Consider the following 20,190-nt stretch of genomic DNA (forward strand, 5'->3'; position numbering starts at 1 on the left):
AAAATGGAGTGAGAGAGCTATAATGTGTCAAATATAACCACTGAGAGTGAAATCAAGTCATTGTATTGCAGAAACAGCTTTTCAGTCACAAGGCAGGAGCTGTAATCACTTTTTAGCAGGTGAGAGTTATATTGCCCATTTAAAGGTATTTAAATGAGTGGCATATAAGGACAATAAAATAATTTCATCGTGGGGCTCTTCTAGAACACATGAACCCATTTTGTTTCATTGAGAAAATGTCACTTTGGGTAATTTCAAGCCAAACAAGGTTTCAATGGTGACCAGCATATCAACCCATAATTAAAGTTATCATTAGTTTCAGTCCCATACAGACTGTGTTTGGGTCAGTTCATGTCCCGCCTTGGACAGATATGTAGGAAAGCCTCACACAGAGGAAATTACATAAAACGTGACAGAAAGACACTTTAGTGAGACAAAACAACTTACAATCAGCTAAACTGACAAGTAACTCACAGGTAATGCATTTTCGGTCAGAAAGATATAAATTAGGGATGTCCCGATCCGATCACGTGATCGGAAATCGGGGCCGATCACATGGTTTCAGACTCGATCGGAATCGGACGTTACATCCTGATCAGGGATCGGATACATTTATAAATATGTACATATATGTATATATATATATGTATATATATATATATATATATACATATATATATATATATACATATATACATATATATGTATATTTATTCTCATTATTTTATTATTATTATTATTAATATTAATATTAATATTGATATATAACTGTAGAGCCTCAACAATGCAAGAAAGGCAGGGACTGTTTAAAAGAAACACCGACAATGAAAGATTTAGGGAAAAATACAACAAAACCTCAGATTACAAATGTGATTTTATACATCCAAACTCATGATAATTGTGAAACTAGGTTTTTTCCTCTATAACCGTATCATCAAAATTGATGATTGTTGCGCCCCAAATTGTCCCACTGTTCATGTCATGCATCAATATATTGATTAAAATTAAAATTGACTACTTGACTATTATGGACATTTTATTAAATTTCTCCCCACCTGTGATATTCCTGCCAGTTTGACCTGCCCACCACTGGGTGGCGCTATGTGAATGAGGTCTGTTTACCATATATTCCAAAAATAAGTGTAAAATTGGTAGTACTGAGTTGGAGTTGACTAACAAGGTGAAACACAGAATTGGGTGATAATGTTTTGCTACATGCTTCACAACCAGTCAAATCAAAAAAGGGAACAGTAAACTTAAAAGTAGGAATAGAAAACTAGAAGAACCACTAGAAAGCACAGTGAACTGAAAGAGTTGGAGTTTTATTAAAAATACTTGTGTACCCCGCTCACTTCTGAAATCAAAATTTCGTCCTTGCCAACTGAAAATATGCAGAGTATTACTGTATGTACTTAATACAGTACAAGACCAAATAAACACTATAAATGGTGGAAATGTGTCGGATATTGTCCCTATATGTCCCAAATATATCCCGGTATGACATCACACATATGTGTTTATGTTGTTATAAAGTGTAAAAGTTTTAAATACCTGATAATAAGATGATATAATGATGTTGTAATCAATAATGTTAAAAACTGCTGACTTCTTCATGTTGTGGTATTATTTGTCCTGCTGGTGGCAATAAAGGGCCGAACAGCGTTAATACCAGAGAAAACCACCGAAGAAGAAGAAACTCTGTGACGTTGATCGCTGTGCGACAGAAAACACTGCATGTAGCATGTAGCATGTAGCCTTGCATGTAGCAGCATCTGCAGACAACTTTTACAGGATCTTGCTGTTGGCTGCGAGGTTTAAAGTGATAATGTGAGTTTTACAGACGAGTCTGTGAGAAGTGAAGTTATATAATATTTTATAATATCTGAGCGGAACAGAGACGACAGGAGTGTAAAGTACGCGGTGACTTCACTGGTGTAAATATAACCAGCTAGCTATCATTAGCTAAACTTGGTGATTAGCTAACTTTGTTCCTGAGCGGCGTTTTGATGTATTTGTGTTTTCCAGATGACGATGTGACAGTCGGCCGTGTGTCGGTGGTGTTGCGGAGCAGTGAGTGCATGTCCCGGCCGCAGGAGGTGGAGGAGGGCAGGCGGAGGGTCTGAGCTCAGTGTGGGCGGCTGTCGGTGTCCGGGATGGAGACCTGGACCCCCAATCCCCGAGCCAAGCCGTTCATCCCCCGCCAACAAAGGAGCCTGTACCTCACCTGGAAATACAAACTGACCAACAAGAGGACGATTCGTCGGTTCTGTCAGGTAACAGAAAGGTTCTGTGGTAAAGAAGCAAAACAGAAGATGGAGCTGAAATCTGTTTGTTTGTTTGTGTTGCTGAAGGAACATCTGAGCTGTGATCTGAATATTAGACAAACTGGCACTTTAGTGATAATATTACATTTACACAACAGTACCGGGGTAGTTGTTTATGGTTCTGGATAAACCAAAATACTTCAGCTCACATGTTTAAAGATCCCCTCCACACTGGGCCTGTGGTGCTTCTTGCAGGAAGGTATAAATACCACAATACAATCCTGCAGATGGCACCTTCTTCTTCTTCTTCTTTCTCATTAAACATAGCAGAATACATGAATATGCAAATATTTATCAGATCACAGTTTTAGCTGCTGGCCACAAGATGTCTCCTGAGTCCAAAGTTTCCACACCGTGTGCTGACTATTTGACCCAGATTGGATTTGATCACAGAGAAGTGTGTGTCATGCAGACACTGCTGGCTGACTCTACTGTAACATTGATCCACGTGTCAAACACAACTAACAGTGTTTTAACTATAAATGACTATATGTTGTTTTCCCTCCCTCCCTCCACAGGCTGGCGCTGTGCTGTTTCTGCTGATAACTGTCATAGTCAACATTAAACTCATCTTGGACACGAGGAGAGTAGCTAACGAAGATGCAGCAGCTCAAGAATACGGTGAGAAACATGTCCAGTGCTCGTTCTGTTGCATTAGCTCCTTCACCTTCAGCCAAGCACAACCAGTGTGTGCTGTAGTTTCAGCATCCGGCTCAAGTATGACATTTATTATACTCACATATTTTGTAACAGTGTCACGTTAAGAGGTGATTGTGTCTTTGTTCGGTCAGTCCATCAATTGTTTCCTAAGCTAAACCTTCTTAACTGGCCGAATATTTAAATAAGGTCAGATGGTGCTTTGATAACAGATGTTGTGGTCAGGTGTGTGTGTGTTTGTGTGTGTGTGTGTGTGTCACCTGTGTAGATAAATTCTCATCCCTCTGTATTTGTTCCATCCAAAAGGTTTCTCTCCTGAGTTACACATTTTGTCACTCCAGTGATATCTGCAGGAGAGATGACTGTAGTCTTACTCTTGTTGTTTAATGGCTTCCCACCTAAGATTTGACAATCAAATCAGCCTTCTTAAATCAACAACCCTCTTAAACTGTTGTCTTCACCTTGTTTTCCCCTTTTCAACTTTAGCACTGTCAGTATTGGACATTTATTAATTAATTAATTAATTCATTCATTCATTCATTCATTTATTTATTTATCTTGACTCTTTGGAACTTTCAGGATGTCAGCTCGAACCTGTTTTCTGTTAATGTTTTCAAAAAGCATAGATCACGTTTTCTTTCTGGCTTTTCCAAGTCTGTTGTTTGTCTGATGTGTTTTATCATTTTTAATGTCGTTTGATTTACTGAGGAGTTCCTAATCCTGGTCTCCTGCTCCCACAGAGGACACTATACCCAACATGGAGACACCACGCAGGCCGGCTAACGGACGGAAGGTCCTGGACATTGAGGTGTACTCCAGCCGCTCCAAGGTCTACGTGGCCGTGGACGGCACCACCGTGAGTTCAACCTCCTGACTGACTGACTGACTGGTGCCCAGTTAAAATCAGTGATTCCAAATCCATGTTAATAATTTTGTTTTTATACACATTGGGTCTTCATTTCTTATTTTTGACCATCATTTCATTCAGTATAATGATGTTTAACCAACCAACTTGATTTCTGAGGCCTAAATACACATCAACACGGCTAAAAATAATCCTGATGAGAAACAAGCAGTCGAGCTGACCGGTTAGAAGCAAATCTCCTGGTTCACCGCGCTTACTTTTAATAGTAAATGAAGGCAAACACTAAAAGTAAATCTGTCTCTTGTAAACATCCATCTCAGTTTCCAGACTGAACTCCTGCTTCAACTCTGGCTGAGATATTTAGACATGTTGACGGCCTTCATTGTCATTTCAACTGTAAATATAAATAAAAAAAACGAAGTAGTATGAAATGTGATTTGGTTTATATATATGTGTTTGTGTGTTTTATTTCAACTAAGATGTACCTAATTTTAGGTGTAATTAGTAATTAAGTTTCTTAGTTTATCGCCACAAATCACATTTGATGTGACAGATTTATGTATTCGCCCCCAAGTTTGTGCTGAGCTTTGCTAAATATTTAGTGGATGATATGTCTTCTCATGTCACGGTGGGCGTTTTGGTAAATAAGAGGATTTAAATTTGAAACCACAGAACAGGTAGATCCAGGTAGATCCAGGTAAATCCAGGTAGATCCAGGTAAAACACTGTGAATCTCTGTCATGTCCTGCAGGTGTTGGAGGACGACATGCGTGAGCAGGGCAGAGGGATCCATGTGATCGTCCTCAACCAGGCAACTGTAAGGATTTACTCCATATTCTTTGTTTAATGTGCACTAATGTCGTGTCTTTAATGTCGGCTTATATTTGAATGTGATTATGTATATGATAAATTTAAAATATACTATATAACTTTAACTTACAACAAATGTGGTGTGAAATCCAACAAACTGCTGCCACTGAATTAATTATTAATTAGTTTCTTGACGTTTTATAAAAAGAGACATTTGTTCTGTAATTGAAGAAAATTAAAAACAACGAGACAAAAACAGCCATTTTTATGCAAATGAAAATATATTAAAATGAAATCATGAAGGTCAGATGAATCAGTCACTGTGTGTGTGTGTGTGTGTGTGTGTGTGTGTGTGTGTGTGTGTGTGTGTGTGTGTGTGTGTGTGTCAGGGTCATGTGATGGCCAAGAGGATATTCGACACGTACTCTCCTCATGAGGATGAAGCCATGATCCTCTTCCTCAACATGGTGACGCGGGGTCGTGTCCTCATCTTCACCATAAAGGTCGGTCGCTGCCTCTGTGTCAGTGATGAATCGGAGACGAGTTATTTGTGTTAAATCCATTCATCATACAGACGAAGTCAGAGAGAAATGTTTTATTGGAGGATCGTGTGTTTGTTCCTGCAGGATGAAGGAACGTTCCACCTGAAGGAAGCTGCTAAGAACCTGCTGAAGAGTCTCGGCAGTCAGGCGTCGCTCATCCTCAGCTGGAGGGACATGTGGACTCTGGTGGTGAAGAAAGGAGGTAGAGGAGCAAAACTCACTTTAAGATAGATTTCCTCCTGTTTGTTTTTAAGTTCCCTGCCTGTTCAGTATCTATATAAGAAGCAGCACCAAACGTCCGTCCATCACTTGTGAACGAGAGACTTGAACTCCTTCGCTTGGTGCCGGAGTTCTCCTCCCAACCAGATTAGTTTATTGAAAGATATTTATTTTAAAAATGTTTATTTTATAATTCCATTTGTCGAGAAAAAAATGTCATATTTGCTGTTTCCAGCGTGTTAATGAAGATTCTTTGGGTTTTTGACAAAAGAAGCAATTTGAAGTCTAACTTCAGGATCTGGGAAATTTTAATGAGCATTTTTACAGTTTTTTTAAGAATGCGTTTTCCAGATAAAACGACTAATTACGACAAAAATCATCCGATTAATCAAGAAAGAAAATAAAGTTGTTTGCAGCCCAACATATAAGTGAAGCACAAAGCTCTGTAAGAATGCTTAAAAAGGTAAATACAGTAAATTAAAAGGTAGTCCAGCTGTTTACTTCACTGCTGGTTATTGTCTGATATTGTTCTGGTGTCTCATATGCCCAAAGAAATTATGGTTCTGTCACTCCAACGTTAATGTCCGGATCGTGTTTCATCGTCCGCACCAAGACGCACTCTCTGCTTCATTTCACCACAAACATTTACATTAATATATTGTTACATTTTTCACATATAGTGCTGAAACTGAAGATGATAAGAGCTCAGTGAAGTTTAATCCTGTTTGTGTTGTTGTGGTTCCAGGTCAGGTTTATGGAGAGAAGCACTCCAAGTCTCCGGCTCTGTCCACCTGGGGAGACCCGGTGCTGCTGAAGACTGAGGTGCAGCTCACCGCCTCTGAAGGTAAGACACAGGTGGTCCGGTGTTCATGGGAGAGAGTGCCCACCTGCTTTCACTCGGTAAAGACATCCTCTAAATGTTAATCTGACTGAATGTGGTCGTCCATTCTGCAGAGGCGGAGTGCCACTGGGCCGACACCGAGCTGAACCGGAGGAGGAAGATCTTCTGCAGCAAAGTGGAAGGATACGGCAGCATCTGCAGCTGCAAAGACCCGGCGCCCATCGAGTTCAACCCTGATCCTGTAAGTCACACAGCAGGACATCATTCAGACTGCTTTGTTATTGAGCTTTTAAAGCTTTATAAGTCTATTTTTTCATGAAGATGTGGCTGGCCAATAAAAGGCACAGAATAAATACATTAATCTTCCTGTGGTAACGCAGGCGGAGCTGCTGTTTGTGATTCCACAGTTTGTTTCACTCATTATATTTTCTTTCAGCTGCCTGTCAATAATGTCTTCAGTGTCCCGGTGGCCGTCATAGCAGGGAACAGACCCAACTATCTGTACAGGTAACGTCTGAGAACAAATGATTTAACTGGTCTGAAGGATCGTGAAGCTAAACAGCAGCAACACAATTCAGAAATCAGTCATGATTTGTAATAGTTCCGCTCTCTGTGTGGAGGTCTTTGATTTGTTCTTGTCATCGTTAGTAATATTTGTTGGTGTTTCATAAATAAACTGCATTTCAGCAGCAGCGTGTTTCCCCTTGAATGAAGATAAATGAGGCGTAAAGACACTAAAGTTAATTACTTGCTGCTTTACGTGACATTTTAAATTGATTGTAGAGAAAATAAGCTCAGTTTATAAACGGGGAATGACTGCTGTAATGAGCTGACGGCAGGATGAAGAAAGACAGCAGCCCCTCCCCTGGAAATTAATTTCGTATTAATATGAAGGGAAATTACAGTGTGGCTGTCCGTGTGTTGTTAATCAGAACAAAGCACAGTCACACAGAGATACTGATGCAAAATGGAAACTGCCCTCATTCGTCTCATGTGTTCGTCGTCTGTTCTCAGGATGCTGCGGTCGCTTCTGTCGGCTCACGGCGTCAACCCGCAGATGATCACCGTCTTCATCGATGGATATTATGAGGTACAGACTTTTACTCCTCAGGACAGCAGCGTCAGGAGGCACATATTAAAAACTAATTTGTCTCAGCTTCTTATTATGTTATCTTGAATACAAAATCATTTCTTTTGTAATAGTAAGTGCTTTATCCTAGACAACTGGACTTGTGATATTAAACCACTGATTTTATATGGTGGATGACATTAATCCTTTAAAATATGTAAATCAGCTCATATGTTTATATACTTTGGGTTATTTTCCCAAAACTCTGAATCTGTGAGTCGACCTGTCATCATCTTTGTGATTTCATGTGTCAAAGTCAAAGCTGCAACGATCATTTCATCTGTGAATCTGCAGATAATTTTTTTTTAACAATTAACAGTTTAGTCTATAAGTGATAACTAACTAACCCAGAGCACAATGTGAAATCTTCATATTACTTATTTTGTCCAAAACCTAAAGTCTGACATTTATTGTCAAAAAGCATTTAAGAAGCTTGAACGCGTGAATGTAGTTTTAACAAAGAAAGTCACAAATGTTGAATATTGTCTCAACACGAGCAGCCTTCACAAGTTCACCAAGTATTGATTTAAAACATTACGTACATTCATTACCAACTTCTAGTAGTAAGTTTCAGTTGCCTCCAAACTTCAGATTCAGTCGCGGCGATGTGAAGCTTCTGCAGATCAGAAACTTTAGTCTAATAACTCATCAGATCACACGTGATGAGATCGTTTCAGGCTCTGCTGACACTCAACATCTCTGCTCATCAGGCTCCTCAGCAAAACCCTGTAATTAATAGAAAGCATCACTTCGGTGTGTGCGTCACTGCTCGGTCACATTTCCCCCGTGTGGCTTCATAAACCACTCACACGTGTTTGTGTGACGTGTGTGTGTGTGTGTGTGTGTGTGTGTGTGTGTGTGTGTGGTGACGCAGGAGCCCATGGACGTCGTGGAGCTGTTCGGACTGAAAGGAGTTCAGCACACACCAATCAGCATCAAGAATGCCAGAGTGTCCCAGGTAAACAAGGTTTACACAGAGTCAGTGAGCTCACAGAAAATATAAATGACAGAAGCTCATCAGTGTGTCTGTGCTCTCTGCTGCAGCACTACAAGGCCAGTCTGACTGCAACCTTCAACCTGCACCCAGTGAGTACTCCAGAAGAACAACGACCTGGAATGAACAGCGTCCGTACTTTATTCACTGGATTGTCGGTCTGTAGATGTCTCATGACCCTGCATGTGTTATTTACATTTTTTCAGGATGCAAACTTTGCCATCGTCCTGGAAGAAGACCTGGACATCTCCATCGACTTCTTCAGGTACGTCCTCCAGAAAGCTCAGCCGCTACTGAGAACAAACAGAAACTGAAGAACGTTATCAGGGATGTGAAGCCAGATGAGTGATCAATAACTGTTTTAATGAGCTGCTTTACTGCTTTACTGATAGTTTGAACACTTTTAGGCTCCTTTAATGGCTTGTTTCTCCCAGATTTTGAGCAGCGATGTGTTTATATCTGTGTTAGTGAACGCTTCCCCTTTAAAGATCATTCAGAAATGATAATTCAGCCAACAGAGTCTGTTACTAGTATGAGAGCGTTCAGAATTATTCATGCTGAACTCCCTGAACACTGACCACTTTAAAAATTGAAATTTGATCACGATAAATCTTTTATCTCTAAATGATCCGTATTCATAAACTGTTGACTGCTGGATGTGTTCTGCTCAGTGTTACGACCTCACAACCAAAGCAGCTGTTCACTGCAGATGTTTTTATTATCCTTCATACGAGTTTGTTATATAATAAACATGTTTCCAGGACTGTAACTTCAGGCTGTGTTTATATGTTTCTATGTTAAAGTGCAGAAACTGGACTGCCAGAATCACCACTAGGTGGCAGTATACACCCACAGTGATGAAGCTGTTAGGAACTCCAGCTTTCCTTTGTTGGACACACTCGGCTTTGAACTGTGTTTGCTGCGGTTAAAGCTCCGCTTGGCCTCCCGGGCAGACCGGCCCGTTTGATGCTCCGACTTCAAATAGTTCAGAAGAACTCGCAGACGTCATCTCGCTGACTTTTAACAGCAGTTTGCTCTCTGAAACGATCGTCAAGCTCTCAGTGGGAGCGAAGTGAAACCAGAACGAGGCCTGTTGTCTGTTGTTTACCGCTCCGAACTCACAACTCAGATGTGTCGTACGTTTTAAAGTGTTTATTGAGTAATTCAGTTTTCTTGTGTCAGATCTTCAGCCAACATGACATCCAACCTTCCCACAGATGATACTCGGTCCCAGTGAAGGGACATCTCATTCACTTTTCCAGCTTCGTGTCAGCAGTTGTGTTTCTTCTCTTTCCTGTTTCAACATCACAGTTTCGCTGCTCAGAAGGCAGCTGGTCACTTTACCGGCTGCTCACTGGACTCTTTCTGCTTGATTGAACCAAAAACTGGTTCAGTCTTTGATATTGTGTCAGATTTCTTCACAGTTTACTGTCACATTCAGTTTACTGTTGCCAGGTTTTCATAATGATGTGATCTAAATACTGATGTAGCTGCTGTTCTTCTGTTTTGCAGTTTTCTGAGTCAGACGATCCACCTGCTGGACGAGGACGACAGCCTGTACTGCATCTCAGCCTGGAACGACCAGGTGAGCTCCATCATCCTCTCTCCTTCTGCATCTCTTTCCTGTGATTTCTCTGTTTAAAAATCAGTGACGGCTCTTCTGTGGACATTCATCCGTGTCTGTCCATGTGTTGTTCTTCCTCGTTTCATCACATATGTACCCTCGATCAGGCAGCAACATTCATGTCGATGTGAGATCTATTATCCTGCTGCAGTGTGTCGAGCTGTTAACAGTTGTGTAACTGACGTCTGAATGTCTGAACATCTCTGAAGGTTTTAAGTTTGAGGCAGCGTTAACAAAAGAACAGGTGATGAGTCGATCTATCAGTTGTCTTTTAACCTGAGGGTGTAACAACATCCTCCACGGTGTTCGGAGGCTGCTTTACTTTCTACACCATGAACAGTTGAACGTGTCTCGCTCTCTCTGGTTTCGTCTGCCTCCTGCCCTGATGTCTGCTGGACGACCTGAAGGCAGACTGGATGATCGCTGAGGAGCTGCATGTGTCACTGATGTGTCGCTGTTGTTGTTGTTGTGCAGGGGTACGAGCACACGGCGGAGGACCCGGCGCTGCTGTACAGAGTGGAGAGTATGCCCGGCCTGGGCTGGGTGCTGAAGAAGAGCCTCTACAAGGACGAACTGGAGCCAAAATGGCCGACTCCTGAGAAGGTGAAGGGTCGATCTGTTTTCCAATCAGGATGTTTTCATACACAAGTGACAAGTTATCTATATTTCACACCAGGTTAACTTCTGAGGCTCGTCCATTGAAGTCATAGTCAGATTTCTTTTGTTTATTAATGTTTTAATTGTTGCAGACCACAGATGTTTTGATAATGGAATAACTTGTTGTGTGTTTCTGGGTCGTAGCTGTGGGACTGGGACATGTGGATGAGAATGCCGGAGCAGAGGAAAGGCAGAGAGTGCATCATCCCCGACGTGTCCCGATCGTACCACTTCGGAATCATCGGCCTCAACATGAACGGCTACTTTCATGTAAGTTCTGAAGGAAACGCACCGTGTTCGGTCTTAGTCAGCCTCAAATATACAAGTAGAACCAGAACCAGGTACCAAATAACTATATCTTTTCTGTCTCACAGGAGGTATATTTCAAGAAACACAAGTTCAACACTGTTCCTAATGTGCAGCTGAAGAACGTCGACAGGTGCGTGCACACAGATCACCTGATGTCTGTTCACTGTTGTTCATATCCTGAGATCTGGAGCTGTTGGAGCCGCTGTGTGACAGTTCTGCTGTTGTTGTTCTTCACAGCTTAAAGAAAGATGCTTATGAAGGGGAGATCCAGAACCTGCTGAAGTGAGTGAATCACAGCCGAGACTCTGAGACTGCAGATGATTTGTTACTTTAGAGAGTTCAGAATGACGGTGAATAATTTATGTTGTGTGATCTCAGGGAAGCAGAGGTGCTGGACCACACTAAGAACCCGTGTGAGGACTCGTTCCTGCCGGACTCCGAGGGGAAGACCTACGTCATGTTCATTTCCATGGAGACGGAGACGGACGTGTCCACCTGGACTGAGCTCGCCAAGGTACTGTGTCAGAGCACGAGCGCCGACTGAGAGTTCCCACTTCAATTTCCGTCCTTCTTGTATATTGATAGTAAGAAAAAGTGTGTGTTGTGTTTTTGTCTCATGAAATGAACTCTGGTGTTTCTAAGCGTCCGTGTCTTTCTCTGTCTCAGTGCCTCCATGTTTGGGACCTGGATGTTCGGGGGTACCACAGAGGCCTGTGGCGGCTCTTCAGGAAGAAGAATCATGTCCTGGTGGTCGCTGTGCCGATTTCTCCGTACTCGTAAGTAAAGCTCATGTTGTTCACCTGCAGCTGTGCAGACACACAGAGAGGTGTGTGCTCGTGTTCGCCCTCCACACCTCCTCTTCTATATGCACAACAGTTGTGTGGCCTTTGTAACATTATAACATGTAAAGTAGTGTTGGGCGATACGTTAAAATATGTTTACTTTCTGAGTGGGTCGGTCTCTGAGCAGCGGCTCTGACCCGGGAACAGACCAACACCTGGTGCAGAAGTACCGGCAGCTGTCTGTCAGTGTCTGTGCTGCATGTGTTCAGCAGCGTTCACAGCCCAGCACGCATCTGTGTGTGAAAGCTGAATCACGATACACAACAAAAACAATAACAGTACAGTTTAAGGATCGCTGCAGCTTTTAAATCAGTGACGTGCAAACTGTCACATGGTGGACGTATTGATCTGCACGGATGTTAAATCAACAGGTAAGTTTGATTGTTCGCAATGTTTTTGTTTGGCTTAAATACTCAACTGTTACCAAATACAGCTTATGAATACTGCTGGGGGAGCAGTAATATGAAGTCCTGCCAGTCGTATCTTTTAACATGGAGTTTGTCTTCAATAACTATCAATACAGTGTTTTTGTTGAGAGAGTGCAGAGGAGAAGTTCTGCTCCTCACCTGTGTGTGTGTGTTCATGTCTGTGACATAAAGCTGGTGTGATGGTGATGTGACTGACTCGGTCGGTTGCAGGTGTGTCATCGTAAGAAAATACGTGACTGGTAATCTGTAGATGAAGCGCTGCAGGCGGCGTCTTCAGCCTGTTCAGTCTCTTCTTTCAGCTCATCCTCGTCTCATGCAGGACAGATCTCTGGTTAACTAGTTACACATTCTGCAGTGAGATGAAACTGTTAAGTGAAATGGCCTCGACATGTCGCTCTGTCGGGGTTATTGATTGTATTTTAGCCTGAGATCTCAGAGGCGTTCTCTTCCGTTGTTTCGAGTTCGTAGACGATTCTTGATTTTTGTTTTTGCCTCCAAACTTTTCATTTTATGTTGGTGTCACTGCAGCACACACTGCAGCCCGTCGTCTCCAGAGGTTTCTCTATCATAACATTTTTAATTGTTTTAAATTTGCAAAACAATTAAACAATTGAAAATGGGATTCTTTCACTGAAAGGCACAAAGATGAACAAAATATCTTCTCACTCATTTATTCCAGTTTATCTCAGAGCATCTTTTATCTACCAGAATTTTAGGTGATATAATAAAAATTCTTCGTCCGCAGCAGCAAACTAGACCAAAATGTTCCCGTCCTTCCTGTTCTGATCTTTCACCGCTGCCTGTCTTCTCTCTGTCTCTGTCCTCCTCTCTGTCTCATGACCAGTGTGAAGAAACCAGCCAGCGTCACTCCCATTCACTTAGAGCCTCCACCCAAAGACGAGGGCGCCCCGGTGGAGCAGATGTAGACCTGATGTTACACTCAAACATCAACCAGCCCAGGCCTTAACGCAACAACCACTAATACTCCAGCCTGGGACCCACAACGACGTTGAACTTGTGTGCGGGAGGATTTCTGGGAAACGGAGTCCTAATTTTCTTCTTTTGAGTTTTTTTTTTTAAACAAAAGAGGGATTAACACTACAGACTGCACTACTGAACCCGTCTGACAGTTTCGGTTAAACGTCACCGTGCAACCAAAAAACACTATCCGACCTTCAACAGCTGTTTCTGATTCTGAGACGTCTGTGGGTCGACCCGGTCCGTTAGATTTCAATTCAAGCTGTGACTTTTCACCACCGACGGTACAGACGACACAAGCAGACACTCAGCATCAACTGTTTTCTTGGTTTGTTGTGTTTTTTTAACTGCTGAGTGCTTTTGAGCGTTTTGTACATTTGTTTTAACTTATCGCTATTTATTTTACATCAGTCGATCAAAAAGGAGTTGAGTTGTTTGTTTGCATTTTTCTTTTTTAAATCACTTTTATCAAGACAAATGCATTTTTTAAGAGCCTAACGTTTACAGATAATAAAGATAATAAAAGTGTATATACATGACTATATATTTTTTGATGAAAAATGTAAAAGGGTCAGAATATTTTTCAGCGTTGAGTTGACAAACTGCCCTGTGGGGGTTTTACTTTCAGTGACTGCTCGGGCCTCATGAGGGGAAACTACGGTGGCTGAAAGAGACAAAATGAGAAAATGTTCACAGATTCATCAACATACATCCAGTTAGCTACATGTGAAATCCTGTGATGTATTCTGATGGTACCACAGAACCACCAGGCTTTCCACTGATCACTAAAAAGACTTCATGTTTATCTGATCAGGTCAGATGAAGCTCTGGCTCAATATTCTGAAATCTGGAATCTTTTTTATCAAAAGAAAAACCAAAACGGTCCGACGTTAACATTTTCCTGTGATAATGTCCCTGTTCTGTCAGTGTGCTGTGAGAGTTTTGGCCTCTGTGGGCCACCGTAGCCCCGGGAGGCTGCAGCCGTTGAGCAGAAAGGATTAAACACTCGTCGTATAGACTGAAACAAGAAGCCTGTCAGTGTTTTCAGACTGAAACTCTTACAGAGCTGCCAAACAAATATTAAAAGAGTCCTCGTGTATTTTCAGATTTTAGACGACTGCCGTCATCGTTAACGATGTGAGGAGGAGTTTGTTCTGTTGTTCGCCTTATTTCTTCATCTGTGGTTTGTTTTGAAATATCATCAGCCAGTTCTCAACAACCAAATTAATATTCCACAGTGTGATCATGAAATAGTGAAAATCTTTCCACAGAAGCTCTGTGTGTGTGTGTGTGTGTGTGTGTGTGTGTGTGTGTGTGTGTGTGTGTGTGTGTGTGTGTGTGTGTTGCAGGTGTGTGTGTGTGCGTGTGTGTGTGCTGCAGGTGTGTGTGTGAGTGTATGTGTGTGTGTGAGTGTATGTGTGTGTGTGAGTGTATGTGTGTGTGCTTGCTGCAGGTGTGTGTGCGTCCTGCAGGTGTGTGTGTGTCCTGCAGGTGTGTGTGTGTGTGTGCGTCCTGCAGGTGTGTGTGTGTGTGTGTGCGCTGCAGGTGTGTGTGTGTGTGTGTGCGCTGCAGGTGTGTGTGTGTGTGCGCTGTCGGTGTGTTTGCTGCTGGTGGTGTGTGAGGTCCATTATTTCATAATTAATTTGTTTGTTTTGTTTTTCTTTTCAAACTACTTGTATTCATGAGACTGACTGTTTCTGGTTTTAATATTATGTTTTAAAACTAATTCTTTTCTCTGGAGACTTGTAATTAATCCAGATGTCGTCATGAGATTGTGACACCGAACAACAACAACAGTAAAAGTCTCTGTTAATCCAAAAGGGATCGACGAGCAGAATCAGACATGAAATCAAAACACTGAACACTTTTTAAAGGTTTTTAACACTATAATGTAGCTACAAGTGGACGTGAGGATATTTTCAGATGAAAATGTTCCGTATGTCAGTAATTAAAACACCTTGTGAAGCATCCGTGACTGCTGCGTGGACAGATGATGAACATGATGTGTGATTACACACACAAACGGGATTTCATAACTCAGTTATGTACAAATCATTCATAGGCAGCTTCATCACTGCGTTTCTTTCACTGCTGCGTGCGAAACATGATTATAACACCCGGTTATCAGCTGACAGAGCGACAACATTCATTCTGTCGACTGTGTTGAAATAAGAAGTTAAAGGAACTTGTGCTATCGAAGTTAGCGAGGTAGGCTAACTAGCATGACACTGGTTAGCTTAGCATCCTACTGACAGCTGAACGTTTTAAAGGAGGCGGACCTCTTACATGTGGGCGTGTCAGAGATGATGTCATGTTTGTTGTTTCAATAATTTCCAAAAACGGTTTAATCCTCCTTCGAAAAATGAAAAAATGTGCACAAAGCAGCAGTATTATTATTTCTTATCTTATTTTTGTGGCGTTTCTCTTGAAAACTACATTATAGTGTTAATGTTCTGTTATATTAAGTTACTCAGATGATTGTTGAGCGATGAGTCATTTCACTGCCCGCCCCGGTTCTGTTCTGACCACCTCAGCCGTCACTGGTTGATCCAGCTGATGTACCGACTGAATGAATGACGTGTTTTTAACGCAGCTCACAGATTTCGTTTGATTTTAATTTGTGTGTGTTCAGAAAATCACAATATTTCACATGTGCAGTCTGATAATCCCGTCAGACAGAACCAGTCGTTCAGTGTTGCAGCTCATGTCTTTGCAAATTTCACTTTATTTTTTAAGAGAATGAAAACGTGGCCACTTTGTAAGCTGCTTCTTCATTGCTGTGCGACGCTACATGTGTTTCTGTTTGAGGGTTAATTAAATCATCATCGATTTGTTCGATGCTGTGAGATAATAAAAGACTGGACGGTACGCTGTGTGTGTGACGGTGATGATCTCTGGACGTCCTCTACGGTTCTGATGCAGTTCGACATGTTTGACTTCTTTTATCTTTTGTCATGGAAATGAATAAAAGTGTTTTTTTACTCAGGATTCATGTTGTGTTTCATCCCGAGGTCTCACCCTGCTGTGTGTCGGTGGAGGGTTTATTATTAGTGCATATTATTCATGGAGTAAACTCGGAGCTCTCGTTATTCTCAGCTCAGAGACTTCTGTACTTTGTGGCCTTGCGCTGCCTGCAGATTTCCCAGGAGAGCCCGAGGCGAAGCAACGGTGAGAGGAAGTGTGTGCAGCGAGGGAAATGTATGCAAATCCTCAGGCTGTGTGTGTTTCTGCAGCCGCTGCGGTCTACCAAGGACGAACGCGGCTTCCTGTCCTTTCAGCTCTCGACGCTCTCGACGCTCCTGACCTGTGATAACATGGAGCAGAAGAGATTTGACTCTGGGCGGCGACGACATCGATAAAGTACAAATATGAGAAGGACTTCATTTAATTCCACGTTGAATCCTAATAAAGCCTCACAGTCGAGGTTAACCTCTTCAGAGGTGATCTCACCTCCTGAGAAGCTTTTCATTTCCTTTGTTTCCCGACTGAAACATTAAAGTTCAGTAACTTTTATAAGAAACATCTTTTTACTGTCAGACTTCTGTCAGGGAATTCACTGCCGTCCTTCAGGAGACAAAGTTTCTCTGAGTTTGATTTAAGTTTGTTTGTCTCTAGAGGACAGAACTCGTCTCCTTCCTGAGCAATAAGATGACTGTGTTGCTTCAACCGAGACCGAGACGGGACCAGGACTTTGAGGGGTTCAGACCAAGTCCAAGGCCAAGTGGGACGGAGTGTGAAGGATTCACATCGTCATGAAAACACCCACAGAAGAAGAATTCACCTCCATCATTGCCACAGATAGATAGATAGACAGACAGATAACTTTATTAATCAAAATATAAGGGCAAATATAGAAACAATAACTTCTTCCGTATCTTAGAGCCCGACCGATCTTTTGGTCGGTCAATATTAAGCCAGAAAAGATGCTTGTGTTGATTTATAAATCTTCATTTTCCAGTGAAGTGAATGTGTGTACATCAGGCGACATGTCAGTATTGTAATTCTTTACTCCCAGTTATCGGTGTTTGATCTAGCCCCAACATATTGATCAGATCAGATGTATAGTCGTACCTTTTAGATTTGTCTTTGTAAGATAAATACAAATCATTGTTGGGGTGAGTTGCATGGTTGGGAATTAAAATTTAGTTTTAACGAGCAACAAATAGAAACAAACCCTGAGCAGCTGAACTGATGTATTTTTATTCAACATGTTTTACTGTCCGACTCTCAGTTCAGTTTATTCGTGCAGTCATCAGGTTCTGTGACTCACAGAGATCATGGAGGGCAGCAGACGCCTTCAGAAAGACCTCGAGTGCTTCGACACTGTTTCTACTTTCATACGGTCGATGGTGCGGATGAACGAGGAGCCGTGGCTGCAAAGAGTCTTTAACACGGAAGAGTTCTGATCCAAACAGTTTGTTGGGCCTCAACTGACCGACTCACTTCCTGTTTCCAGTGTTTCTTCGCTGTAGCGGTGCGTTCACTGACCTCAACAATTAACACGGCGCCATCTTACATCTTACAGAACTGTGAACACAAGAACACAAGAACCGCTCTGGGATTAAGAAGAATTAATCAGATTTAATGGATGATCATGATCACCAGCGCGGTCGAGCGTCAGTCCATCTTTCATCAGTGAGCGCTGGTGTTTATGATGTGTGTGTGTGTGTGTGTGTGTGTGTTATTGTCACTGTTGTGTTTGTGATCCTGTCTTTTAGAAATCATTAACATCAGGTCTAATAAAGACGGATCGTCACACTGAATGTAAAATAATAACAGTCGTGTGTGTTATGTACTAAATGACAGGGCCAGCGGGCTCGTGTGGATTTATTTCCACATGAGGCATTTGTTTGATTGCACACACACACACACACACACACACACACACACACACGTCCATCTTCACCGGCTCTAAACCCAGTCATTTGTGCCTGTCAGTCAGAAGTCATTGGTTTGTATCGGTGTGTGTTTGTGTGTGTGTGTGTGCATCAGCATGTGTGTGTGTGTGTGTGTGTGTGTGCATCAGCGTGTGTGTGTGTGTGTGTGTGTGTGTGTGTGTGTGAGCTCACCACCTTTTAAATGTCATTTTTGACCTATTGAGCATTCTGATGAGCCGAGCTCAGAGGCTGATGGCTGAGATGTAGATGGAATATTGATTGTGTGTGTGTGTGTGTGTGTGTGTGTGTGTGTGTGTGTGCGTGCGTGTGTGTGTGTGGAGGTTATTGTTAAACATGGCGCTCAGCAGCACTGAGATGATGACAGATTTAACTCTGAACACCTCGCAGGTTTCTGCCTGGCTGGAGGAGAGAACACAGTTTGTCTTCTTGCTGTTTTTCTCTCCGTGTTGTTGTGACACACGTTGATGTTCCCGACCAGAATACATGTGGATCAGAACCGTTCTGCGAAACCTCAGCTGAGTTAAAGCCTGACGTGTCTTTGTGATGCTACCTGATGTTAGTTTGGGTTGAATTTCCCGTCTCTCTGGTCTGTGTTGATGCTCTGAGCTCAGAAACCTTTTGGATTAAGATAATAGTTCTGTTCACCACGCTGTCCATTTGGCACCATGTTAGCTGTAATGGTATCTGGACTTTCCATTTCTGTAGCTCTTCTTCCAGTCAGAGCAACACTTGTCCATTTCCACATTCACTGGTGTTGTGACGTCACATCGAACCAGATCCAATAGCGGACATGCAAAGTGAAAACCGCCATTGTTAAGACACGCCTTTATTTTGAAACTCGTCTGTGTCGCTGTTTCTGTGTGAACAGATTGTTTCAGTTTAAATGTCTGAACTGTTGATCATGTTTCCACGTTGGCCTTTCCTCTCTGAAGGTGACATTTCCCCCCCGGTGTGTTTGAACTGCCTCCGCTTCGTTTCTCTGCTCTGTGATTGGTCGACGCGCCGCCTGGCCGACTCTCCTGACACACCTGGTGGAGATCTGCTCCTCCTTATGGATTCATCTCCGCCAGCGAAACCTTTCACATTATGCGCTGACATTTCATTCATCGTTTCAATAAAATATTGATCAGTGCAGCTTCAACGTGACATTTAGTGAGTTTTCAGGATCTCTCTGAAATCGAACAATAGAAAAAAAGTCAAACCATCGTCACGTAAAAGACTGTAAAGTCTGTGTTGTGCTTTCTGTATCTTCTCCTTTGTTTCTCTCAAATGTCACGATCGAGTGACTTTCCTCTTTCGTCTGCTCAGAAGCAGCTGAACAAAGCCGTCTGTTTGCTGCTCGAGGAGTTGTGAATAAAGCACTAATTCAGGGGCGACAGATAACCTGCTGCACGGCTGAGCAGCGTCTATTGACGGGCTTTTTATTGGTCAATATTTACTCAGCCGCGTGTCACGACGCAGGCGATCTCACGGAGCAGCAGACGAAACATTAATGAGTCGGATTCAGGAGAGAAGAGACGCCGAGCTCTGCTGCCTCCTCGCACATGCACGAGCTGTCACAGCGAGGAAACGGCTTTAATACGTCGTGAGTGTCGAAAACAAAGACACAAAGTCACAAGTGTCGATCCAAACAGGAGCAAGACACCGAGATCTGTCGTCGTTTGCATCATTCTGAGATTATTTGATTTCCCTGAGGTAGTTTTGTGTTTCTTCATGGTCATTTTGTGTCACTTAATGGTTGTTTTATGTCACTGTGCAGCTGTTCTTTGGTGGTTTGTGTTGCTTTGTGTTCTTCTGGCGTCTCTTGTTGGTCGTTTTGTGTCTGTTTCTGGGTTTTTCATATCTTTTTGTGTATTTTCAGTGACATTTTGCAGATTGAGCACTGGGAGCTCCCAGACATGTCCTGCACACATCTAAAGAATCAACCACTTCTTAAAATTGTGTAATTCTTCCCACTGAAAAAGGTCTTTTTATTAAATATATCCTCAGTATTCTTTAACTTGGAGACACAGGCAGCTAAGTGTTGTCATTGCATCAGTTTGTTACTGAAGAACTTCTTTAAAGACGTAACGG

At 42.3% G+C, this 20,190-nt stretch overlaps 1 protein-coding gene across 2 annotated transcripts; it reads left to right on the plus strand.

Annotated features, from left to right (window-relative positions):
• The first annotated feature begins 1,681 nt into the window (after window positions 1-1,681).
• Window positions 1,682-14,316, plus strand: pomgnt1 (protein O-linked mannose N-acetylglucosaminyltransferase 1 (beta 1,2-)). 2 transcript variants are annotated; one of them, XM_030434496.1, is made up of 22 exons: window positions 1,682-1,913; window positions 2,026-2,273; window positions 2,843-2,945; window positions 3,722-3,837; window positions 4,598-4,663; window positions 5,046-5,159; window positions 5,283-5,400; window positions 6,163-6,261; window positions 6,372-6,499; window positions 6,695-6,765; window positions 7,273-7,348; window positions 8,262-8,345; window positions 8,432-8,473; window positions 8,588-8,646; window positions 9,894-9,966; window positions 10,480-10,608; window positions 10,807-10,932; window positions 11,037-11,101; window positions 11,209-11,253; window positions 11,350-11,485; window positions 11,638-11,747; window positions 13,086-14,316. In XM_030434496.1, exons 2-22 carry the CDS (start codon window positions 2,154-2,156, stop codon window positions 13,165-13,167), a joined length of 1,962 nt encoding a protein of 653 aa, XP_030290356.1. In that variant the 5' UTR covers window positions 1,682-1,913; window positions 2,026-2,153; the 3' UTR covers window positions 13,168-14,316. The 2 variants fall into 2 exon arrangements, with proteins under 2 accessions (XP_030290356.1, XP_030290355.1); XM_030434495.1 differs by having other exon boundaries at window positions 1,682-1,827.
• The last annotated feature ends 5,874 nt before the right edge of the window (window positions 14,317-20,190 follow it).

This window comes from Sparus aurata, chromosome 11 (assembly GCF_900880675.1).
Source record: "Sparus aurata chromosome 11, fSpaAur1.1, whole genome shotgun sequence".
Lineage (NCBI taxonomy): Eukaryota > Metazoa > Chordata > Actinopteri > Spariformes > Sparidae > Sparus > Sparus aurata.

Coding starts and splice junctions, on each gene's coding strand:
- pomgnt1 (XM_030434496.1), top strand. CDS start 2,154: ATGGAGACCTGGACCCCCAATCCCCGAGCCAAGCCGTTCATCCCCCGC. Junction 7,349..8,261: donor TCATCGATGGATATTATGAG/GTACAGACTTTT, acceptor GTGGTGACGCAG/GAGCCCATGGACGTCGTGGA. Junction 10,933..11,036: donor ACATGAACGGCTACTTTCAT/GTAAGTTCTGAA, acceptor TCTGTCTCACAG/GAGGTATATTTCAAGAAACA.